Raw genomic sequence first — 25,075 nt, forward strand, 5'->3', positions numbered from 1 at the left:
CATTTTCCCAGTGTTCAGTACCATGTTGTCAGTGGATTTGTCCTGTGCACCCCTTTATGTGGTTGAGGGATGATCCCTCTAGACGGAGCCATTCATCAATTGATTATTCATTACTCAGACCAGACAATAACTGTGGTTGAAGTCCCCAAAAAAATGTGGATGTGGGGGCTGGGGTTATAGCTCAGCAGTAGAGTGCACTTTCCTTGTACATGTGAGGAACTGGGTTCAATACTCAGCATCACATAAAAAAAAATAATAATAAAAATATGAATGTGTCTATTTCTCCTAGAATTTTAGTAGTTTTTGATATCCTTGTGTCTGCTATAGACATATTAAGGAATTTTGCATCTTCTTTGGGAAATGAATTGTTTAATATTATCTAATTTCCTCTTTATTCCTGATTACTTTCATTGTTCCCAAAATCCTTATCTGAACTCAACACAGCTGCCCCATTTCTTTTGGTTAGTTTCAGCATGGTGGTTCTTTCTCCATTTCTTTACATCTAACAATATCTGTATATTTAAAGTGAATTTCTTGTAAGTAGCATATAGTTGATTTTTGTAATCAACTCTGTCTTGTTTTGGACATTTACATTTCTAGTAATTATTGAAAGAATTAATTCAACATCTACAACATTCATAATTCTTTCATATTTGTTATTATTTTTTTAGTTTCTCTCTTCTTTCTGGTTTTGTTTTTATTTTTATTTGGTACCAGGAATTGAACTCAGGGGCACTCGAACACTGAGCCACGTCCCCAGCCCTATTTTGTATTTTATTTAAAGACAGGGTCTCACTGAGTTGCTTAGCACCTCGATTTTGCTGAGGCTGGCTTTGAACTTGTGTTCCTCATTCCTCAGCCTCCAAAGTCAGTGTATTACAGGCATGTGCCACCACTTCCTGCTACTTTGTTTTCTTTCTTTCTTTTTTTAACCATTTTATATGGTTTTATTTTGTCAGTGTTTTGTCCTTGAATTCCTAACATACATTTTAACTAACTTAGGCCCATTTTCAATGAGCACTTTGTCATTTTTTGTGCATTGAGAAAACTTACAGAAGAAGGTAACTCATAATATTCACACAATAACTATCTGTGTGGGAAACAAAAACCTGCTTTATATTTATTTGACTTTTTAAAAAGTTGTCAATCATTTCATACCCCAAATCATGTGATTGTCAATTCTGCATGTTCATGGCACTCTATCACATAGATCACAACAAAACTTTTTTATTTTATTTAACTTGATGCTAGTGCAAAGAAGGAGCTCTCAAAAGCTAAACAATCTCTAAAATCAGATTATTGGGTCTCGGATTGTAGCTCAGTGACAGAGCATATGGATAGCTTTCCATTTCCATTTCCATTTCAATATGGCTTTCCATTTTAAACAACCTCAAAGATGAAATGAGAATGGGTTCTACTCTTTGGCTTCAAGATCTAAGCAGAGCATGGGCTAAATAAATGAATTAGGAATAGTAAGGCAGTTTGAAAGAGAGGGAAAGGAATAAGTAGATTTTAGAAAGGTTAAAATTGTGTTCGTTATCTTACATTCAAAGACACAGAGTCAAGAGAGAGATTAAAATTCAAGATTAGGGGCCATTACATGAGAATAATGATAAAGATTTGAGAGTACCTTATAAGAAAAGATCAGAGGGAAAAAAAGAACATGAATTCTTACAGATACACCCAATGGAAGAAGAATTTTTTTTTTAGACACAATAAAGATATTGTGTCCAAAAAAAATAAATATTAAAAAGAAGTGATTTTTTATTGTACAACCTGAAGAAATCAAAATTAGTTTTTCTGTGGTGGAAAGTATATAAAACCAATGAAGCAAAAGATCATCTGGAGAGAGAGGAGAAGCAGCAGGTGGCCTTATAGGGAGGGGTCCACAGGGTGAAGAATCAGGGGGAGGAATGGGGTAAAGTTTGTCTGCACCCCCTGGCCATCAGACCCCTGGACAAGAGCCAACACCATGCAGTCACTAGCACTCAGAACTTTCTCTGACAATACAGTCTGTGTAGTGCATCCTTCATGTCTCGGTTCCTCAGACAGTAGATGACAGGATTCAAGGAAGGGGTGAGGATGGAGTAGAAAATGGATGCCAGGCGACCCTGGGTAGGGGAGTACTGAGAGGCAGACGTCAAATAGGTGAAGCTTGCACTGGTGTAAAACAGAAGGACTGTGGTCAGGTGGGAGGAGCAGGTGGAGAAGGCCTTCCACCGGCCATCCACGGAGGGCATCTGCAGGAGGGTGGAGATGATGCGGATGTAGGAGAGGACCTTGAGGGCAAAGGAGCTCATGATCACGCAGCTGCCCACAGCGAAGACCACCTCCTCGCTGGAGTGGAAGTCGGCACAGGAGAGTCTCATGAGAGGAGGAATGTCGCAGAAGAAGTGCTCAACAACATTGGGCCCACAGAAGGGAAGGGAGAAGGTGTTGAGGGCCAGGAAGGCTGCATAGAGGGCCCCGCCCACCCAGGCCAGGACCACCAAGGCACAGCAAAGCCTCTGGCTCATGATGGCCCCATAGAGCAAGGGCCTGTAGATGGCCATGCACCGGTCATAAGCCATGGCCGTGAGCAGAAAGCACTCAGTCGAACCAAGTGTAAAAAACATGTAAAGCTGAGTGACACACTCAAAGTAGGAAATGACCCCAGATCCCTCAAGGGTGGTTTCCAGGGCCTTGGGGATGGTGACCGAGGTGTAGCTCAGATCCACAAAACACAGATTCTTCAGGAAGAAGTACATGGGCGAGTGCAGGCGGCTGTCTCTAACCACAGCTATGATGACTGAGATATTCCCCAGGAGGGCAAAGGCATAGACCCAGGAGAAAAATAAGACGGCCACTAATCTCCATTCTGGGATGTCTGAGAAGCCCCTGAGGATGAACTGGGTCACTCTGGTGTGATTGAACATTTCTCTCTCTCTGAAGTTGTGTTTGGATGCAGTGGCCACAGAGAGCTAAGCAAGAGAACAGAAGCGGGAGATGAGCTGGAAACCTTGTCCATGAAGGGCTTTTGTCTACAGAGGTTCATCTTCTCTCAATGGAAAAACGCCCAAGAAGCAGCTTATGTAATGATCATAACTCAGGGAATTCTGTGATGGTTTTGATGAACCAATTTGCAGCCTGTGTCCAAGTCAACTGCTCTTATCACATTGCTGGAAAACATTGCCTCATGGAAGAGGGGGAGAGGAGAACACAGAAGGGCAGAACAGAGGAGAGGAGAGGAGAGGAGAGGAGAGGAGAGGAGAGGAGAGATGTCTCACCTATTTTTCCTCCCCCTCATTTTGGATGGCTTCAGGTAAGAAGTTTCATGTATTTATTTCATACATTGCCATAGTTCACCACTTTGGGGTGTTTCAACATTAACTCTATCAGTCATGTTTTAGCCAATGGAGAGATGTGTATTTTTTAACTCCTTCCTTCCTCCTGGTGTGACTGCCTATACAGTCCCCAAGCCCTCCTAGATTTTTTTTTTGTATGATTACCTTCTTGCCCAGTTCCCTTTACTGGTGTCAGTTTTGCTGTCCTTCCCTAAACTATTGATTTTCTTGTTTTTTTTTTGTAAAGTTGAATGATTTTACTGGGGTTTTTTTTTGGTAGTTTCAGGGTTTACTAAATTAGTAAATGATTTTTTAAATTTGTGAAGTACAATTAATATATATCGATCAGAAAATATTTAATATGTTAAAAACCATGAAAGACTACCTCAACTTCTATATCAACTTCTAGGTAATAATATAAACACAAAACAACAACAAGAACCAATGACAAGGAAGAAAAGAAATGCAGGAAGTTGCACCAGATCAGGAGAAAGAGGAGAAGGAGGAAAGGTTAAGACAGAGAATTAAATGCAGTCACTCTTCAGCAAACCGCTAACAGAACATACAGGAGAGAACAGGATTGTGTTCACTGCCACTCAGGATTCCATCTGTCTGTGAAGTTTGGCTGGGTGTCTCTTTATATTGCAAATGTTACCTGAAAGGAGGTAGGATGGACCTCTTTTCTCAGAAAGAATAAAGTAGAAGTCCATTCTTCAGAGCTCAGTCTGTGACCTGCAGAAAAAGCCTTGTCTTTTAGAAGATTCTTGTTCCTTGTGCCATGTGTGACTCAGAAAACTGGACTTTGCAGTGTGGAATAATACTTTTGAAAATACTAGATATCTCCAAAGACTACCAATGGAATCCTATATGAGCCTGCAATCCAACTCCTTTGTATTCATCCAAAAGAACTAAAATTGGCATACTATAGTGACACAGTCACAACCCTCCATGTTTACAGCATGACTCCCAATAGCTAAGATATGGAACCAGCCCAGGTGCCTGTGAAGAGTGAATGGCTAAAGAAAATGTGGTCTATATATGCTGTGGAGTTTACTGAGCCATAAAAAGAATGAAATGATGTCATTTGCTGGTCAATGGATGGAACTGGAGAAAGGGGATGGAACTGGAGAACTTCATGCTAAGTGAAATAAGAGAGTAAGAAAATCAACAGTGGAATGTTTCCTCTCCAATGGGGGGCTAGAACAAAATAAGGAATGGAAAAGAGTGAACCTCAAGAAGGTAAAACAGTGGAGTAGGGAGGATGGGAGGGAGTGAACAGGGACAGGAAAGGAGGAACTAAGAAATTAAAATGATCAAATTTTGCTATGAACATGGATACACACACCCCAGTGAATGCCGATCTTACGTTTGTCTTTATAGTGCTAATTTAAAAAACAGGAAACACATATAAAGAAGATCATTAGAACAGGAAGGAGGTCAGGGGAATAGGAAAAGGGTGGAGAAGTAGAAGTACAGGGGCTGAAATGTGGCATTTTATTTTTATGCAATACTAATATTTTAAAATGAAACCACTATTATGTATAACTATAAACCACTATTATATATAACTATAATGCACCAATAAAATCATTAAAATTACTTAGTAAAAAAGATTTAGTGTTATATTTCTTACATATATATTTTATTAATTTAATTTGAAATATGAAATACTTTTTAAAATTCACAAAATCTTATAAACTGTACTTACTACAGTATAAGATATTTAATAAACATGGAAATATTTCAGAAATCAGAGAACAAAAACATGGGTCTAACAGATCTAAGGTTCAAACACATTATTAAACAGTTGTTTTCTCTGCACAGATGCATCGAGTGGGGTCGTGGTGATGTTCTGGCTCCTGACCCTGATGGGGGAGATGTTTTCCCTCAAGCCTCGTTTTTCAGACAGGACAGGGAACTTGCAGAGGCAAAGCAGGAAGGTGTTAGAGAGTGGCCACAGCTCTCACCGCCTCCTGCACATCCATTCCCACTCCTCCTAAAGTCTTTGCTCATGTGATTGACGATAATGACTCAAGGCTGGGCTTTTCTGGAAGGCCCTACAACAAAGCTCTGACAAGAGCTCATCTTAGCCACGTTTTCAATAGGGAATTCATTTTACTGGGAAAGTTGGTTAAAGTTGGGAAATTTAACTCTATTCTGACATCTGATAGGATTAAATATATCCATGTAAACTTTTATCCACTGTCACCTCATGTGGAAGAGTCCCAGATTTGTTTCATATCCTCAAACACATTGAGGTGAAGTGGGTCACAATAAACATATTGGAGTTAGAATACCTAAAAATAGTTTTGAGGGATCTTTTATAAAACAACTCTGCTAAAGCCCAGGGAAATTGTCTTTTACTGAACGCATAAACTTGATGTAAGCCTTGATTCCAGGTGTGCGTACCAAATCCCTGCACCTTAGAAGTCTGGGTTTAGTATTTATTTCCTATTTTCCATTTTTTCCCTCTGCAGGCATGACCCTTCTGAGCAGGATGGGGCTCTGTCTTTCTCTTCATGCAGTCAGTGCTCAGGACCAAGCCCAGTTGGTGCTCAGTGGAGAATGAAAGAGTGAGCAGCCTGTGTACAACCTGCCCTTCACACACTTGGCTTTTAGATGTGGTTCTACAGGAGCTCACTCTAGCATTTCCAGCAGTGGGAGTGCTCAAGATCCTGCATAAGAACAGTTAGGAATCTTGCAGACACTCAACAGAACCACATTATGAAATATGATCATACTGATTATTAAATATTGTTGAATGGTAGAAGCTTATTTGCTGTTCTGAGCCTGCTCTTCCCCAACTTACCCCAAACTCCAGAGGAGGCATTCCCTATCTGCAGAAGAACTGGAGAGCCAAGAACACAGTCCATCTCTGATTCCCACACCTCTCTCTATATTCAACATTAGTAAGAATTGAAAGAAGACAGTTGACTAAGACCCTCCACTCATTGACTCCAGGCCAGTCAGTGGGCAGGTAGAATCTGGACTTGGAGAACACTAAAGAGCATTGACATAGGTGTGGCTGCTGCCAAAGCTAGATCCTGAGCAGCTGTTAGAGGCAGTCCTTGAATTTTCCGTTGGTGGGAGATATCTGTGCAATACTTGGGGAATGGCAAGTTGTGCAGAGTTCAACCCTTAAGTTCCTATAGTGGGGAGAAGTATCTTGGGGTCTTCACCTATCTGGAAAATTCCTGATGCAACCTGTCACATATATCCCCTGTCAAGTGCAAAGAAAAATAATTCAAAGAATGGTGTGGAGATGGGTGTGCATAGAGGTCCTTGGGGAAACCCAGAAGGGTGTGAATGCTCAGGTGGTCAGGGATGAAGCCGCAGTTAGCAGAATGCCCACATGGCTCATGCCTGACACACCCATGTGAGTTATGGCTCCTGGTTCAATGTTCAAAGAATAGGTGAGAGTGTGTGCCTGGGCTGAGGCTAATCCAAGAGGGTTTGGAGCCAGATGTCCCCCCTTTCCATCCCTGAACCACTTCCCCAGTCCTCCCTCATTGCAAGAGGAGCCGTGAAACCCTGGATGGTGAGGTCCCTGGGATTTTATAAGAGAGATGTCAAATCCTGAGTGTGGGATGCATGCTTGGATGCATGCTGAAACAGTTGTTACCAATTGTATGTGGAGGTGAATGGAATACAGTGGGTCTCACCAGGAGTCACTGAAGTTCAGATGATTGCTAATGTTAGTAATTCTCAAAATTAATATTGTGGTAATCAACATTTGCATCGTGAAAACTTGTGCCTTCTAAACAGTAAAACATTATTCCCCTGAGAAGGTCTTTGTTAACAAAATAAACTTTAGCCCAGTATCCTCCAATTCTCTTCTTTCTAGAGGATGCCAACCAATGAAAGAAATGTCCTGTGGGAGCATGCTACTGCTCTCACTGGCCCATGAATACATTTGTTCCCCAGGGTTAATAGCCTGCTTATCTGTTTTGCTGCTTGAATGTGTATGTAATTGCAAAAGAGAAAGCATCGTTTCCATTGCCAAAAAATAAATCATGAAAAACACATTTGAAACAATAGTTTAAAACAGGTGTATCAACCCAGCAGTGTGAATCTCACCTTCCTGCATCTTCAGGAATCTCTGTGGTTTCCTTTAGGGTGTTACTAGGTGTTGGAGGGGACAGGTAGGTGGTCCTGAACTGAAGCTCCTTAGTGCAATCCAAAACAGAGGCATATTCTTCAGATGGAGGCAATGCTGTTGTTGTACCTTGGATCCCAGCTGCCAATGTCCTGCCTGAATTATTCCTTCCCACTCCCTCCTCTGATCACCCATTGCCCCCTGTCAGATGACCCAGGCTGCCTTTGGTCCTATGTTCCCATGTCAGCTTTACAAGGACAGACACAATCAGTCTTTTGATTTCTTTCTTATTTTTTTTTCAAACATCCTCACAAAGACTATCTGCTGACCATATACCCCACAGAAAGGCCATCTGTGTCCTGCTCACAGCTGGTCATTCAAGGACTTCAGACTTGCAGTGTCTACATGGTTGTGATGTCTTGAGTGTCCACATGCTTGTAAATAAACTCCTGCTTAAACAGAACTCACGGGCAATTCTCTAAGAGCATCTGGTGCATTATTCATGCTCAATAAGTGTGAGGACTTTATATTTTTTCTCTGCGCAGTAGGGGTTTTCTGGAGACACATTCACCCCATGCTTCCCCAGTCAGACCTGACTCTATGATAGCAGTTGGAGGTGCACATGAAGCAAACTGGTCCCCTACTTCTGAGGTGTGTTTACCAGAGGCAGTATGCATTAGCTCACAATTCCTGCAAAATTGGAAAGCTAAAACAATGTCATTTGTGGATATCTTCAAGTAAATCATGATTGTGAAATATGTGATTCTTTATTCTTATCATTACAAGGGAAAATAAAGAGTAGTCATCTCTGTAGAGTGAGCCATTTGATGCTGTCAACATTCCCCAACAGATTTGAAGTTATTTCAACAGCCACGGAAGTAGGAATTAGCAGCGATTCCCATCCAGAATATAAATAAGACTGTTCAACTAGAAGTGGACATGTGTTCTTGTACATAACTGATATGCACACGTGGTTGGGATATTAAACTCTGACTGGTTGTAAAATGCAAATAATCCACCCATTTTATCTGAGCCTTTGTCTGATTTCTAGCCCTGTAACATTCTAAAATAAATGGAAGTCAAGACAAATTAAAGATGTCACTTGCCGTTAGGTATCCATGAGGTTTTATCTCAACTAATCAGATCTCACATGGAGCAAGACTTACTTTTTGCATCCAGACACATCCAAGTGAGGGCAGAGCAGAACCTCCTCATCAGCAAGTCAGCAAGTCCTAGGGAGGAGAAGGCTGGAGAGGTGGGTGGGGTGGCTGGTTCTTCTGCATGTCCATTAAATAATGGGCCTTGTTACCACTTCCACACCATCAAGGAAAATGAGGTAATGTGACTGGAGCTCTCTAGGGAACTTGCCCTGGGAATATATTTGGTGCCTACAACTGGATATTTTATTTATAGATAACATTGATTGAGAATTCCTAGGGGCACCTTGCGTTATTTGAGAGAGCTCGAAAAAGCACAACCTGGGAAACATGGAAATGCCAGTTAGTGAAATAAATTTTAATAAATTCATAGTAGAGGTTGATAATGTTGGGATTTATCTGGCTGCAGATCAGGAGCTCATGGGGCCCTGTGGAGGGTCAGTCAGATTTTTGGAGAGAAGGTGCTTAGATATGCAGATGGTTTAGAGACTTACATATATACACACATGTATATGTATGTATGTACATTAATGTCTACTCTGCCAAAGAATGTGCTTCCTGAGTTGTGCTAAGTAGATTTGTCTTATAGAGTACAGACAATACAGAAACACACACAGCTTGGCCTGTTTTGCATGTGTGCAATTCCAGCTACTCAGGAAGCTAGGGAGGAGTGTCCCAAGTTTGAGGCCATCCTGGGCAATTTAATGACCCCTGACTCAAATATAATTTTTTTTAACAATAGACAGGGGATATGGGTCAGTTGTTAAGTGCCCCTAGTTCAATACCAAGTATATTTTTTATTAATATGTTATAACTTTTGTAGTTAACTTGAATGTGGTAATGTAGATATTTTCCATATTTAGATGCCCATTAGTTCTAATTCTCTCTTTTTGTTTTCACTTGAGTCAATTTTTTGTGGCAGTGGGTACTAGGGTTTAAACTAAGGGGAACTCAGCCACTGAGCCACATCCCCAGCCCTATTTTGAATTTTATTTAGAGACAGGGTCTCACTGAGTTGCTTAGTGCCTTGCTTTTGCTGAGGCTGGCTTTGAACTTGTGATCCTCCTGCCTCAGCCTCCCAAGTAACTGTATTACAGGCATGTGCCATCACTTCCTGCTGCTTTGTTTTCCTTTTCTTTCTTTTTCTTTTTTCTTTAATTTCTTTTTTTAAACAATTATATATGGTTTTATTTTGTCAGTGTTTTGTCCTTGAATTCCTAACATACATTTTAACTAACTTAGGCCCACTTTCAATGACCACTTTGTCATTTTTTGTGCATTTAGAAAACTTATAGAATAAAGTAACTCATGATATTCACACAATAACTACCTTGTGGGAAACAAAACTTGCTTTATATTTATCTGACTTTTAAAGAGTTGTCAATCATTTCATACCCCAAATCATGTGATTGTCAATTCTGCATGTTCATGGCACTCTATCACATAGATCACAACAAAACTTTTTATTTTATTTAACTTGACTCTATTGCAAAGAAGGAGCTGTCAAAAGCTAAACAATGTCTAAAATTAGATTATTGGGTCTGGGATAATAGCTAGTGGTAGAGCATACGGATAGCTTTCCATTTCCATTTCCATTTCAATATGGCTTTCCATTTTCAACAACTTCAAAGATGAAATGAGAATGGGGTCTACTCATTGGCTTCAAGATCTAAGCAGAATAGGGGCTAAATACCTGAATTAGGAATAGTAAAGCAGTTTGAAAGAGAGGGAAAGGAATAAGTAGATTTTAGAAAGGTTAAAATTGTGTTCGTTATCTTACATTCAAAGACAGGGTGTCAAGAGAAAGATTAAAATTGAAGATTAGTGACCATTACATGAGAATGATGATAAAGATCTGAGAGTACCATATAAGAAAAGCTCAGAGGAAAAAAAAAGATCATGAATTCTTACAGATACACCCAATGGAAGAAGAATTTTTTTTAGACACAATAAAGATATTGTGTCCAACTAAAAACAAATATTAGAAAGAAGTGATTTTTAGGGTACTAACTGAAGAAATCAATTTTTTTTTCTGTGGTGGAAAAGTATATAAAACCACTGAAGCAAAAGACCATCTGGAGAGAGAGGAGAAGCAGCAGGTGGCCGTGTGGGGAGGGGTCTGCAGGGTGAAGAATCAGGGGGAGGAATGGGGTAAAGTTTGTCTGCACCCCCTGGCCATCAGACCCCTGGACAAGTGCCCACACCCTGCGGTGGCTAGCACTCAGAACTTTCTCTGACAGTAGAGTCTGTGTAGAGCATCCTTCATGTCTCGGTTCCTCAGACAGTAGATGACAGGATTCAAGGAAGGGGTGAGGATGGAGTAGAAAATGGATGCCAGGCGACCCTGGGTAGGGGAGTACTGAGAGGCAGACCTCAAGTAGGTGAAGCTTGCACTGGTGTAAAACAGAAGGACTGTGGTCAGGTGGGAGGAGCAGGTGGAGAAGGCCTTCCACCGGCCATCCACGGAGGGCATCTGCAGGAGGGTGGAGATGATGCGGATGTAGGAGAGGACCTTGAGGGCAAAGGAGCTCATGATCACGCAGCTGCCCACAGTGAAGACCACCTCCTCTCTGGAGTGGAAGTCGGCACAGGAGAGTCTCATGAGAGGAGGAATGTCGCAGAAGAAGTGCTCAACAACATTGGGCCCACAGAAGGGAAGGGAGAAGGTGTTGAGGGCCAGGAAGGCTGCATAGAGGGCCCCGCCCACCCAGGCCAGGACCACCAAGGCACAGCAAAGCCTCTGGCTCATGATGGCCACATAGAGCAAGGGCCTGTAGATGGCCATACACCGGTCATAAGCCATGGCCGTGAGCAGAAAGCACTCGGTAGAAGCAAATGTAAAAAACATGTAAAGCTGAGTGACACACTCAAAGTAGGAAATGACCCCAGATCCCTCAAGGGTGGTTTCCAGGGCCTTGGGGATGGTGACCGAGGTGTAGCTCAGATCCACAAAACACAGATTCTTCAGGAAGAAGTACATGGGTGAGTGGAGGCGGCTGTCTCTAACCACAGCTATGATGACAGAGATATTCCCCAGGAGGGCAAAGGTGTAGACCCAGGAGAAAAATAAGACAGCCACTAATCTCCATTCTGGGATGTCTGAGAAGCCCCTGAGGATGAACTGGGTCACTCTGGTGTGAATGAACATTTCTCTCTCTCTGAAGTTGTGTTTGGATGCAGTGGCCACAGAGAGCTAAGCAAGAGAACAGAAGCGGGAGATGAGCTGGAAACCTTGTCCATGAAGGGCTTTTGTCTACAGAGGTTCATCTTCTCTCAATGGAAAAACGCCCAAGAAGCAGCTTATGTAATGATCATAACTCAGGGAATTCTGTGATGGTTTTGATGAACCAATCTGCAGCCTGTGTCCAAGTCAACTGCTCTTATCACATTGCTGGAAGATTGAGCCTCATGGAAGAGGGGGAGAGGAGAACACAGAAGGGCAGAACAGAGGAGAGGAGACAATAAGAGAAGGAGAAGAGAAAAGAGAAGAAGAGAGGAAAGATGATAAGAAAGGAGAGATGTCTCACCAATTTTTCTTCCCCCTTCATTTTGGATGGCTTCAGGTAAGAAGTTTCATGTATTTACTTCATACATTGCCACAGTTCACCACTTTGGGGTGTTTCAACATTAACTCTGTCAGTCATGTTTTAGCCAATGGAGAGATGTGTATTTTTTAACTCCTTCCTTTCTCATAGTGTGACTACCTGTAGATTCCCCAAGCCCTCCTAGATTTTTTTTTGTATGATTACCTTCTTGCCCAATTCCCTTTACTGGTGTCAATTTTGCTGTCCTTCCTTAAACTATTGATTTTATTTTATTTTTTTTGTAAAGTTGAATGATTTTACTGTTTTTGTAGTTTCAGGATTTACTAAATTAATGATTTTTTTAAATTTGTGAAGTACAATTAAGATATTGACCAGAAAATATTTAATATGTTAAAAACCAAGAAAGACTACCTCAACTTCTAGATCAACTTCTAGGTAATAATATAAACACAAAACAACAACAAAACCAATGACAAGGAACAAAAGATATGGAGGAAGGAGCACCAGATCAGGAGGAAGAGGAGAAGGAGGAGGGGGTTAAGACAGAGAATTAAATGCAGTCACTCTTCAGCAAACCTTTTAGCAGAACATACAGGAGAGAACAGCAATGTGTTAACTGCCACTCAGGATTCCGTCTGTCTGTGAAGTTTGGCTGGGTCTCTTTTTATACTGCAAATGTTACCTGAAAGGAGGTACGATGGACCTCTTTTCTCAGAAAGAATAAAGTAGAAGCCCATTCTTTAGAGCTCAGTCTATGACCTGCAGAAAAAGCCTTGTCTTTTAGAAGATTCTTGATCATTGTGCCATTTGTAACTCAAACAACTGGACTTTGCAGTATGGAATAATACTTTTGAAAACACTAGATATCTCCAAAGATTAGAAATGAAACCTCTATATGAGCCCGCTGTCCCACTCCATTGTATTCATCCAAAAGAGCTAAAATCAGCATACTATAGTGACACAGCCACATCCCTCCATGCTTACAGCATGACTCCCAATAGCTAAGATATGGAATCAGCCCAGGTGCCTATGAGAGTGAATGGATAAAGACAATGTGGTCTAAAAATAATGAAATGGTGTCATTTGTTGGTAAATGGATGGAGCTGGGGAAAGGGGATGGAACTGGAGACCTTCATGCTAAGTGAAATAAGAGAGTAAGAAAATCAACAATGGAATGTTTCTTGTGATATGATTAAATACATCCATGTAAATTTTTGTCCACTGTCACCTCATGTGGAAGAGTCCTAGAATTGTTTCATATCCTCAAACACATTGAGGTTAAGTTGATCACAATAAACATATTGGAGTTAGAATACCTAAAAACAGTTTTGAGGGATCTTTTATAAAACAACTCTGCTAAAGCCCAGGGAAATTGTCTTTTACTTTACGCATAAACTTGATGTAAGCCTTGATTCTAGGTGTGTGTACCGAATCCCTGCACCTTAGAAGTCTGGGTTTGGTAATTATTTCCTACTTTCCATTTTTTCCCTCTTCAGGCATGATCCTTCTTAGTAGGATGGGGCTCTGTCTTTCTCTTTATGCAGTCAGTGCTCAGGACCAAGCCCAGTTGGTGCTCAGTGGAGAATAAAGGAGTGAGCAGCCTGAGTGCAACCTGAGACACTGCCCTTCATACACTTGGCTTTTAGATGTGGATCTGTAGGAGCTCGCTCTAGTATTTCCAGCAGTGGGAGTACTCAACCTCCTGCATAAGGACAGTTAGGAATCTTGCAGACACTCAACAGAACCACACTAGAAGAACCTTATCTGCTGTTTTGAGCCTGCCCTTCCCCAATTTGCCCAAACTCCAGGGAAGGCATTCCCTATCTGCAGCAGAATTGGAGAGCCAAGAATACAGTCCATCTCTGAGTCCCACAGCTCCTCTCTGTATTCAACATTAGTAAGAACTGAAAGAGGACAGTTGAGTGGGACCCTCCAATCATTGACTCCAAGGCAGTGGGCAGATAGAATGGACTTGGAGAACACTAAAGAGCATTGACATAGATGTGGCTGCTACCAAAGCTATGATCCTGAGCAGCTGTTAGAGGCAGTCCTGGAATTTTCTGTTGGATGGAGACATCTGTGCAATACTTGGGGAATGGCAAGTTATGCAGAGTACAACCCCTAGAGTACCTATAGTGTGGGAGAGGTACCTTGGGGTCTTCTCCTTCCTAAAATTCCTGATGCAACCTGTCACATATATCCCTTGTCAAGTGCAAAGAAAAAGAATTCAAAGAATGGTGTGGGGATGGGTGTGCATAGAGGTCCTTGGGGAAACCCAGAAGGGTGTGAATGCTCAGGTGATCAGGGATGAAGCTGCAGTTAGCAGAATGCCCACCTGGCTCATGCCAGAGACACCCAGGTGCGTCTATGGCTCCTGGTTCAAGGTTCAAAGAATAGGTGAGAGTGTGTGCCTGGGCTGAGGCTAATCCAGGAGGGTTGGGAGCTACATGTCCCCCCTTTCCATCCCTGAACCACTTCCTCAGTCCTCCCTCATTTCAGGAGGACCTGAGGAACCGTGAATGGTGAGGTCATCCCTGGGATTTTGGAAGAGAGATATCAAATCCTGAGTGTGGGATGCATGCTTGGATGGATGACGAAACCTTGTTACCAATTGTAGGTGGATGTGAATAGAATATAGTGGGTCTCACCAGGAGTCACTGAAGTTCAGATGATTGCTAATATTAGTAGTTCTGGAAATTAAAATTGTGCTAATGAACATTTGCATTGTGAAAACTTGTGTCTTCTTAACAATAAAACATCATTCCCCTGAGAATGTCTTTGTCAACAAAATTAAGCTTTAACCCAGTATCCTCAAATACTCTTCTTTCTAAAGGATGCCAACCAATGAAAGAAATGTCCTGTGGGAGCATGCTACTGCTCTCACTGGCCCATGAATACATTTGTTCCCCAGGGTTAATAGTCTGTTTATCTGCCTTTCTGCTTGAATGTGTATGTAATTGCAAAAGAGAAAGCATCGTTTCCATTGCCAAAAAATAAATCATGAAAACCATATTTGAAACAATAGTTTAAAACAGGTGTATCAACTCAGCAGTGTGCATCTCATGTTCCTGCCTCTTCAGGAATCTGTGTGCTTTCTTTTAGGGTGTTGCTAGGTGTTGGAGGGGACAGGTAGGTGGTCCTGAAATGAAGCTCCTTAGTGCAATCCAAAGCAGAGGCATATTTTTCAGATGGAGGCAATGCTGTTGTTGTCCCTGGGATCCCAGCTGCCACTGTCCTGCCTGAATTCTTCCTTCCCACCCCCTCCTCTTATCACCCATTGCCCCCTGTCAGATGACCTAGGCTGCCTTCTGTCCTCTGTTCCCACTTCAGCTTTACAAGGACAGACACAATCAGTCTTTTGGTTTCTTCCTTATTTTTTTTTCAATTATCCCCACAAAGACTATAGGCTGACCACATACCTCACAGAAAGGCCATCTGTGTCCTGCTCACAGCTGGTCATTCAAGGACTTCAGACTTGCAGTGTCTACATGGTTATGATGTCTTGAGTGTCCACATGCTTGTAAATAAACTCCTGCTTAAACAGGATTCACGGGCAATTCTCTAAGAGCATCTGGTGCATTATTCTTGCTCAATAAGTGTGAGCACTTTATATTTTTTCTCTGCGCAGTAGGGGTTTTCTGGAGACACATTCACCCCATGCTTCCCCAATTAGACCTGAGTCTATGATAGCAGTTGGGGGTGCACATGAAGCAAGCTGGTCCCCTACTTCTGAGGTGTGTTTACCAGAGGCAGTATGCATTAGCTCACAATTCCTGCAAAACTGGAAAGCTAAAACAATGTGATTTGAGGATATCTTCAAGTAAATAATGGGGGATGATAAAGAGGATTCATCTCCGTGGAGTGAGCCACTACATTCCTCAACAGATTTAAAGTTATTTAAACAGCCACAGAAGTAGGAATTAGCAGCGATTCCCATCCAGAATATAAATAAGACTGGCCAACTAGAAGTAGACATGTGTTCTTGTACATAACTGATATGCAGACGTGGTGGGGAATTTAAACTCTAACTGGTTGTAAAATGCAAATAATCCACCCATTTACCTGAGCCTTTGTCTGATTTCTCTCCCTGCAACATTCTAAAATAAATGGAAGTCAAGACAAATTAAAGACGTCACTTGCAGTTAGGTAACCATGAGGTTTTATCTCAACCAATCAGATCTCGCATGGAGCAAGACTTACTTTTTGCATCCAGACACATCCAAGTGAGGGCAGAGCAGAACCTCCTTATCAGCAAGTCAGCAAGTCCTAGGGAGGAGAAGGCTGGAGAGGTGGGTGGAGTGGCTAGTTCTTCTGCATGTCCATTAAATAATGGGCCTTGTTACCACTTCCACACCATCAAGGAAAATGAGGTAATGTGACTGGAGCTCTCTAGGGAGCTTGCCCTGGGAATATTTTTGGTGCCTATTACTGGATACTTTATTTATAGATAACATTGATTGAGAATTCCTAGGGGCACTCTCTGAGAGAGCTTGAAAAAGAACAACTCGGAAACTTGGAAATGCCAGTTAGTGAAGGAAATTTTAATAAATTCATAGTAGAGGTTGATAATGTTGGGGTTTATCTGGCTGCAGATCAGGAGCTCATGGGGCCCTGTGGAGGGTCTGTCAGATTTTTGGAGGGAAGGTGTTTACATATGCAGATGGTTTAGAGACCCACATATATACACACAGGTATATGTATGTATGTATGTACATTAATGTCTACTTTGCCAAAGAATGTGCTTCTTGAGTTGTGCTAAGTAGATTTGTCTTGTAGAGTATAGACAACAAAGAAATACACACAGCTTGACCTGTGTTGCATGTGTGCAATTCCAGCTACTCAGGAAGCTAGGGAGGAGTGTCCCAAGTTTGAGGCCATCCTGGGCTATTTAATGACCCCTGACTCAAAATATAAATTTTTTAAGAAAAGGACTGGGGATATGGGTCAGTAGTTAAGTGCCCCTAGTTCAATACCAAGTATATTTTTTATTAATCTGTTATCAACTTTGTAGTTAACTTGAATGTGGTAACATATATATTTTCCATATTTAGATGCCCATTAGTTCTAATTCTCTCTTTTTGTTTTCACTTGAGTCAATTTTTTGTGGCAGTGGGTATTGGGGATTAAACTAAGGGGAACTCAGCCACTGAGCCACATCCCCAGCCCTATTTTGAATTTTATTTAGAGACAGGGTCTCATTGAGTTGCTATGTGCCTCACTTTTGCTGAGGCTGGCTTTGAACTTGCAATCCTCCTACCTCAGCCTCCAGAGCCACTGGGATTATAGGCATGTGCCTCTGAGTGTGGCCACTTGACACAAATTTTAAACAATTAAGAAATTAGATCTGTCAATTAATTCATGGTGGTGTTTATTGCTTTAAGCAGACCATGTTGTTAATATCACATAATACATATTCTACATCACTGTCATTCTGTAAATGTTGATGAGCATATTTATCCTGAATTCAAATGATTTAGAATTTATTTACCTGGAATACTTGAAGAAAACCAGAAGATGTATCCCTGAACATTCAAAAGCCTGCATCAACCAAGGCCCTTCTACTGACAGGAGGAGCACCTGCCCTTCCTCACTGAATAGCGCACATCTTAATGGTGAACACAAGAGGGCTCACAACCAAAGGAAGAACTTGGCATTGGCCTAGGCATTCTTGGCTAGGTCCAAATCTCCACTAAATTTCTAAGCAGTGACCTGAGACTGCACAGTTTACTTGACTTTATAGGCATCACTGCTTACTCTTGGCCTCTCATTTTACTCAGAAGATCAAGTGACAAGATCTTGACCTCATTAGAGGTCACAGGCAAGCACTGTGTCTTTGCAAAGTAGCATCAGTATTGCATGTGCCAACAAGGGTGATGATCACCCCTCAGCTGTCATTGCTGTCCAGACACTGCAACTGAAGCCACCATCACAATGAATAGATTTATGCAGATTCTTCTCTGGATGTTCTGTGTGATTTTAACTAATGTCCTTCCCACATAATTTTCCTGAGCAGAAAATAAAAACTCATGAAAAATAGGAACACCTGGAGCACTAATATGAGAAACCATGGTCTCAGCTAGCAGAGTGAGGTAAGGCCATGAGCTGGGTGCCCATGCCCCTAAAGGTGGTGGTGTCCCCTGCTGCAGGTCTGGTCTTCAGAAGGCTGGCTCCCTGTGATGTTAGTGGAGAGACTGGCCAAAGCTCTATATTTATATATGGTTCAATTATCAACTACATATTCTGCTTGCCATTTATGTTTATATTTTCAAACAGTGAAATAAATATATTTATAAATATAAAAAAATCAAATATTTCAAATGACAACATTTTATACATTTAAAGGAAATTCAATTATATTAAATTTTGCCTTTAAAAATATACATGAAGATTAAAGGACTAATGAGAAAATAAATGAAACACATGTGTATCCAAAGAGTAGAGATAAAAATTCATAGAAGAAAATTACAGAAATGTTCAGGCAAAAGATTTTTAAAAAGTAAACTATATTTCTATTGGGAAAATCCATCTTGTGCAAGAACAAATAAAAATAGGAGAAAATAGCAACTGAAGATAATGATTGATAGCCAGAACTATTTCAATTCCTAAGTCTATGGCGCCAGTCCAGTGGTCACAGAGTTTAATTAAATGCTTTTCCTTAAAGATACAGGCACTAGGGGCCGGGGTTGTAGCTCAGTGGTAGAGCACTTGCCTAGTATGTGTGAAGCCCTGGGTTTGATCCCCAGCACTACATAAAACTAAATAAACAAAATGCAGGTATTGTGTCCATCTACAACAAAAAATGTTTTTTAAAAAGGTACAGGCACTAAATTTGTTTTTGCACATGACAGTAAATTGGAAATTTTTCTTCACATTAAATGTGGCTATGGAACCTTGATATCCAAACTAGACCAGATCTCACCCAATATATAAAAGTTTATAGGGAAGAAACTCACTTATGAGCATTGGTAGAACATTCTACCAAACTTCTAAATAAAGTAGGAGACCCACAATGACTCATATACAGACAAAAGACTACACGCATACAAACATATACTCACACAGAATTCAGCAAGTTGGAGATTCATCTGCAAAAATACGAGGTGTCTACATTATAGAGCACAATATAATGTGTGCCTGGGCTTTTAAGACAGTGCCTGCCCTCCACATATCTGTTGTCTCCTGACTGGAACAGCAATTTCTTTTCACCCTGAGGATAATGTCAGCAGGAATTACCGAGAGTGAAGACTGAGAAAGATGCAATCTCAAATCAGCTTCCAACTTCTTTGAACATATATTTATTAATTCTAGAAAAGAAAAACATTTGAACATCATATCCAAGAAGATGTGTTGTAGGAAATTGTGGAAATAACCAGCAAGCAAAACTGAATCTCAGGCTCCAATCTCCATGCAGGTTAATCTCAGGTTAACTTCTTTATATTTTCTTGCTTTACATACTACACACCACCATGACTATCCTTTAATATTCCACAATGCACAAATAAAATTTTTGTGTGGAATTTAAATGATTTTTAAAATTTGAAAGATGGTGGGTTTTTCTTGTGCACATGAAATATTTTCTACATTGCTGTTCTTTTTATCCTTTTCCATATTATAATTGAAAAACAAATAATGCTATGTTTTGAGTGTGTTTTGAGCATTTCCTTTAAAGTTTTATGTGCTGGAAGTTTAGTTTAACAGTATGGGTGGTATTATCCTAAAGAATTAAAGTTAGCACACTGTACTGATACAGGCATACCCATGTTTATAGTAGCACAATTCATAATAGTCAAACTTTGAAACCAGCCCAGATATCTGTTAATGGATGAATGGATAAAGAGTATGTAGTAATAATCACAGATTTTTTTTCAGTCATAAAAAAGCATGAAATTGTGTCATTTACAGGGAAATGAATGAAACTTGAAAAAATTATATTAAGCAAAATAAATAAAGTCAAGGGTTTTATAGTTTTTCTCAGATGAGGAAGCTAAAGAAGATAAGGTATGTGTGTGGGGGGTGGGTCTCATGAAAATCAAAGGGAGATCAGTAAAATAGAAGAAAAATTTAGTGGGGGAAGGAGGAGAGGGAAAGGGTAAAATTGGGGAGTGATATTGACCAAATTATATTGCTATATACACTTACAAATATGTAACAATGAATCCCATTATGTACTACTATAATGCTCCAATAAAAAATATGAAACAAGCCAGGAACGGTGGCACACACCTGTAATCCCAGCTGCTCAGGAGTCTGAGGCAGGAGAATCACGAGTTCAAAGCAGCTTCAGCAAAAGTGAGGTGCTAAGCAACTCAGTGAGACCCTGCCTCTAAATAAAATACAAAATAGGGCTGGGGATGTGGCTCAGTGGTTGAGTGCCCCTGAGTTCAATCCCTGATACAAAAAAAAAAAAAGAAAAATCTCAAAAACATTCTTTCAAAAATAGAAAAAAAAAATTCCAAACATTTGTTTGAAACCACCAAAACCTGAAATGTTTGCAGAGATGCTGAGAAAGAAAAATGAAATTGGAGGCATAATGCTTTCTAATTTCAGATATTTTTACAAAGCCATAGCATTCTAGAGTATAGCACTGGCATAAAACTAGGAACATAGACAAATGGAACAATGTAAAAAACACAGAACTAATCTAAACATTAGTTCTGTTTTATGTGCTTGAAGTTTAGTTTAACAGTATGGATGGTATTATCCTAAAAAATTAAAGTCAGCACACTGTACTGTGGTCAGGTGGACAAATTTTCAACCAGAGCACCAAGAAGACACATGGAGGAAACAGAAGTCTCTTCCATACACATGGCTAAGAGAAAAATGAATTTCCACAAGAAAAAGAATGAAACTGAGCCCTTATCTTATGTCACATATAAAATCAACTTGAAATGAATGAGTGACATAAATGTTAAGCCTAAAACAATCAAACTTCTGGACAGGAACATAAGGGAAAATATCTTCAACGCTGTTTTTTGACAATGATTTTTTTGGATTTCCACCCTGGTATCTTGCAGACAGCCTGCTTACTGTGAGCAGTAAGCACTCCCAGCCCCCTCTGGGCACAGTTAGAGGGCCACACAGGACAGAGGCATAATCAAGAGCAAAACATAGAGATAATTGATGGCTGGAATAATTAGGGGAAGTTTTGGAATCTGGCAAATTAAGTTTTTGAAGAACAGTCATCGAGTTCATTAAGCTAAAAAGATGGTGGATAACCTTTGGGAACTCATATTCAGAGTTCTGTCTCCTGACAATTCCTCCCACATTAACCTGGTGCCTCTAGCACACAACATCCAGAGGCAACTGATGTAAGCCTCAGATGTCTGGTGCAAGTAGGGACCTTTGGGGAAACTAAGAGACCAACAAAAGGACTGAGAAAATTAGTGCTCCAAAGCATGTTGCAAGAGTAATGTGCCAATAAAGAAGAGAAGGAACTGAAGATGTTGGGCTAAATGTGCTGCTAGAGACAGCAATCTGCTCATGGCATGAATAGGCAGCACTTCCAATGCTTCTGTGAGAGAATTCTGCTTACTATACTATTGCGTTTTTTTCAAATAATGTGAAAATAAAACATTGAGAGTTCAATTATTTTAGAAGCCTGATTTTGATTAGCAAATCTTCCCTTTGAAAAATTAGAATAGATTGATGACTTACTAGATAATCTAGAAAATATTTGAAGAGTATAGTATACAGCAATCTTTCTTAAACTCTTTTAAAGATTTGAAGAGAAGGTAGCACTCCCAACCTCATGCTGAGAGGTCAATCATTGCCCTGAAACCACAATCAAGGATATAATAAGAAAACTAAATAGCAATATGCCCAAGTGACTAGTAATACAAAAATCCTCAAAACAAAACAAAACCAAAAAAAAAAAAAAAAAACATAGCAAATTGAATTGGACAGCACATTGAAAAAACTCCATACTCCTGAGCAGTGAGATTTATAATGGGATGCAAGGATGGTTCAACCTACATCAATCAATGAAATACATTAAATTATACAAAAACCAAGATCATTAAAATTGATGCAGAAAAACATTTAACAAAACCAAACAAGATGAAAATGTACATTAAAGTAGGAATAGGAGGAAACTACTTCAACATAATAAAAGACAGGTATACAAAGCCCACAGCTAAAACCATAGTAAATGGAGAGACTGAAATTTGTGCATCTAAGATCAGGAATTTTTGCTCGAATTTGGGACCCCCAAAATATTACCAGAGACCAAGATCGATGTAAGCAGCAAAGAGGTGTTTATTGCGAGCTAGCTTGGTCCACTGTGTGCACACAGAAACTGGTGACACTGAGAGGCCCCGAGCCTAGGGTTTGCAGCAGTTTTATACCCTCTTTGTGGAAGGTAGGGACTTCACATACATCATAGCATCTCTTAGCAAATCATCACACACCTCAGGAAAATCATAAAACAACTCTAAAACATGATTAGCACATTCACTGGTGGGAGCAAGTTGGGTAAGGGTGATTGGTTAGTACAAGAGGGGGATTTGTTTGAACTGATTGGTTTAAGTCACGAGGAGGGTATGTGCTGAACTACATGGTTTCCCAACATGTTACCAACCACCATAAACTACTGGGAGGGTCATCTGGAATCCCAGGTATTTTCCCTGACTCATGCTGATTGGTGGCTGCTAGAGGGTTTCTATGGTTCCTCACCTAGCCTGACTGAGTCAGGGACATCTGGCTCCACAGATCTCTCCTGTTATTTGTAGATTAACAACTCAGCAGGGTGTGTATGTGCCTAGGAGTGCTCTGTGGGTTTTTCCAAGGACAAGGGTCATGCCCCTTCCTTGGACAGGCTTTGCTCTGAGGTAGAGGCTGCTTTCTCAAAAGCAGATAGGTAGAATAGAAGAAGAGGAATAAAGGGAGGGAGGAGGAGGAAGAAAGAAGGTGAACCAGGGACTGTAATGGAGTAAATTAAATCCCATGCATGCATAATTATGTTAAAAATGGATCTTTATGTACAACCATATAGCACAAATGAAAGCAAAAATACACAAATAAAATAAAAAGTGTTCCATAAAGAAATTATAAGATAAACAGCTATTACCATTAGAAAGGTAGCACATCGGATAAATTCTGGGGAAGAGGTGATAGATGACCCCTCAAAGCTACAGAGGATACCTCTGAAAGGAGGGTCTGCTTAGTGAACTTGGTACTGGGGTTCGGAGCTGGATCTCCCAGTGCCAGGATGTGGACTTCTGGTAGGGAACTCTGCCTGGTAAAGCAGGCATCTTTGAAGAGTTCAATGAGGCTGGTTTTGAATATGAATAAAGATAAAGCAGAAGAACCCAGCAACTGCCATTAACTAAGGCTCATCATACAAGGGGGGGGGGACTGTAAAAAGAGAATCTCTAATATGCCTAATTCTCAGAAATTAATGGGAAACAGCTACAGAAGATTGATATACATTGAACTACAGAAGAGGTTGAGATAGAGAAGAAAATTTTTTGTTGATAAGTTTATCTACAGTAGTATTTCTGTTCATATAATGAACTATCAAAAATTAATTAAGAAAAAAATCACATTTACAGTAGCATCAAAACTATGTATAAACAACACAAGACTAGGGTTCTCATTAGAATAAGATGTACTCCATTTTGAATAACTATGTCCAAATATACCCTACCATCATGTATAACTAAAAGGCACAAATGTATGTATACAATAAAATACTTAGGAATGAATTTAAACTATGAGGTGAGCAATCTGTGCATTTAAAACTACAAAATATTGATGAATGAAATTAAGAAAGAAAAAATAAATGGATTCAGGCCTCTGGACCAGATCATATTAGCTGCTGTCACACTGTGAACAAAGGGGCCCAGGCTTGAGTTGCAGCATCCCTGATCTGTTTGGGGACTGAGACTTGGGCAGAGAAAAAATATGGAAAGAGCAAGAGAGAGAGTGGAGGAGATCAGATCCTAGAAGAAGTGAAACATACTAGATTGGATTTTCCTGCCTTTGTACCTGAAAGAACAATCAAGGCTTGCCATCGGAGAAAATGCCCGTTTATTGAGGAACAGCTCTGCATATTTATAGAATTGGGGGTGGTTTGACAGTTATGACAGTTTAATGGTTGAAGGGTTTGCCAGTTGACATGGGTTGCTTTTTGATTGGTGGGTAAGGATCATGTGAACCAGCAGGGCTAGTCTGATTGGTGGGTAAGGATCATGTGAGCCAGCAGGGCTCACCATTGGACGGCAGAATCATGTGAGCCAGCAGGGCTCACCATTGGATGGCTCTTCTTGGGGGTTGGGGAAGTTAGTCTTTGGAGCCTGGGCGACTCCCAACAGTACCCACTGTGAGGACTCCAAGTATAAGGGGAGTCTCTGAATAATTGTGAGGAAAGACGAACGTCCCATCAAGGTTTGTGACTGAAGGTGTGAGTTGTATTAAACATGGGTGAATTAAAAAAGAAAGAAAGAAAGTAAAGTAAAATGATATTCAGTAGCCATATACTTCAGGTCAGTTCGTAAAACTGTTGTAGTTAAAGTTTAGAGAAATCAGTGTACTCACATGTTGCTGACAAGAACAAAAGTTAGTTCAATATCATATGCATAAATTTGTCCATCAAATACTGATGCCGCCAATTATAATTGATGTCACAGAAATGCAAAAGACTCCTAGTAACTCTTATGCCAACATATTGGAAGATCTAGAAGAAAGGGACAAATCTGTGGCAAATATAATATACCAGGGCTGAATTATGAGAAAATATAAGATAGACATCATTAATGACTAATAAATTTGAATCAGTAATAAAAAGTTTCCCAGTTTTTAAAAAAAAAAACCCAGGAGCTCACGGCTTCACTACTGTTCTACCAAACATTCAAAAAGAAGTGACACCCAGTCTCTGGAAACTACTCCAGGGAATTAAAATGAACTTTGATCTTTCAAGTCCCATGACACAAAACCAACGTTTCCCTAGTACTAGAT

At 40.4% G+C, this 25,075-nt stretch overlaps 2 protein-coding genes across 2 annotated transcripts; both read right to left on the reverse strand.

The window, feature by feature from the left end:
* Positions 1-1,988: 1,988 nt before the first annotated feature.
* On the reverse strand, positions 1,989-2,915 carry LOC144256222 (olfactory receptor 9G19-like). The gene has a single exon (XM_077801309.1). The coding sequence runs from the start codon at positions 2,913-2,915 to the stop codon at positions 1,989-1,991; it is 927 nt and encodes a 308-aa protein (XP_077657435.1).
* A 7,882-nt stretch (positions 2,916-10,797) lies between these two features.
* On the reverse strand, positions 10,798-11,724 carry LOC144256220 (olfactory receptor 9G19-like). The gene has a single exon (XM_077801307.1). It carries the CDS (start codon positions 11,722-11,724, stop codon positions 10,798-10,800), a length of 927 nt encoding a protein of 308 aa, XP_077657433.1.
* Between the last annotated feature and the right edge of the window lie 13,351 nt (positions 11,725-25,075).

The sequence above is a fragment of the Urocitellus parryii genome, chromosome 7 (genome assembly GCF_045843805.1).
Source record: "Urocitellus parryii isolate mUroPar1 chromosome 7, mUroPar1.hap1, whole genome shotgun sequence".
In the NCBI taxonomy this organism is placed as follows: Eukaryota; Metazoa; Chordata; class Mammalia; order Rodentia; family Sciuridae; genus Urocitellus; species Urocitellus parryii.

Excerpts from the sequence above, each read along its gene's own strand:
- LOC144256222 (XM_077801309.1), bottom strand. The coding sequence starts at position 2,915 with ATGTTCAATCACACCAGAGTGACCCAGTTCATCCTCAGGGGCTTCTCA.
- LOC144256220 (XM_077801307.1), bottom strand. The coding sequence starts at position 11,724 with ATGTTCATTCACACCAGAGTGACCCAGTTCATCCTCAGGGGCTTCTCA.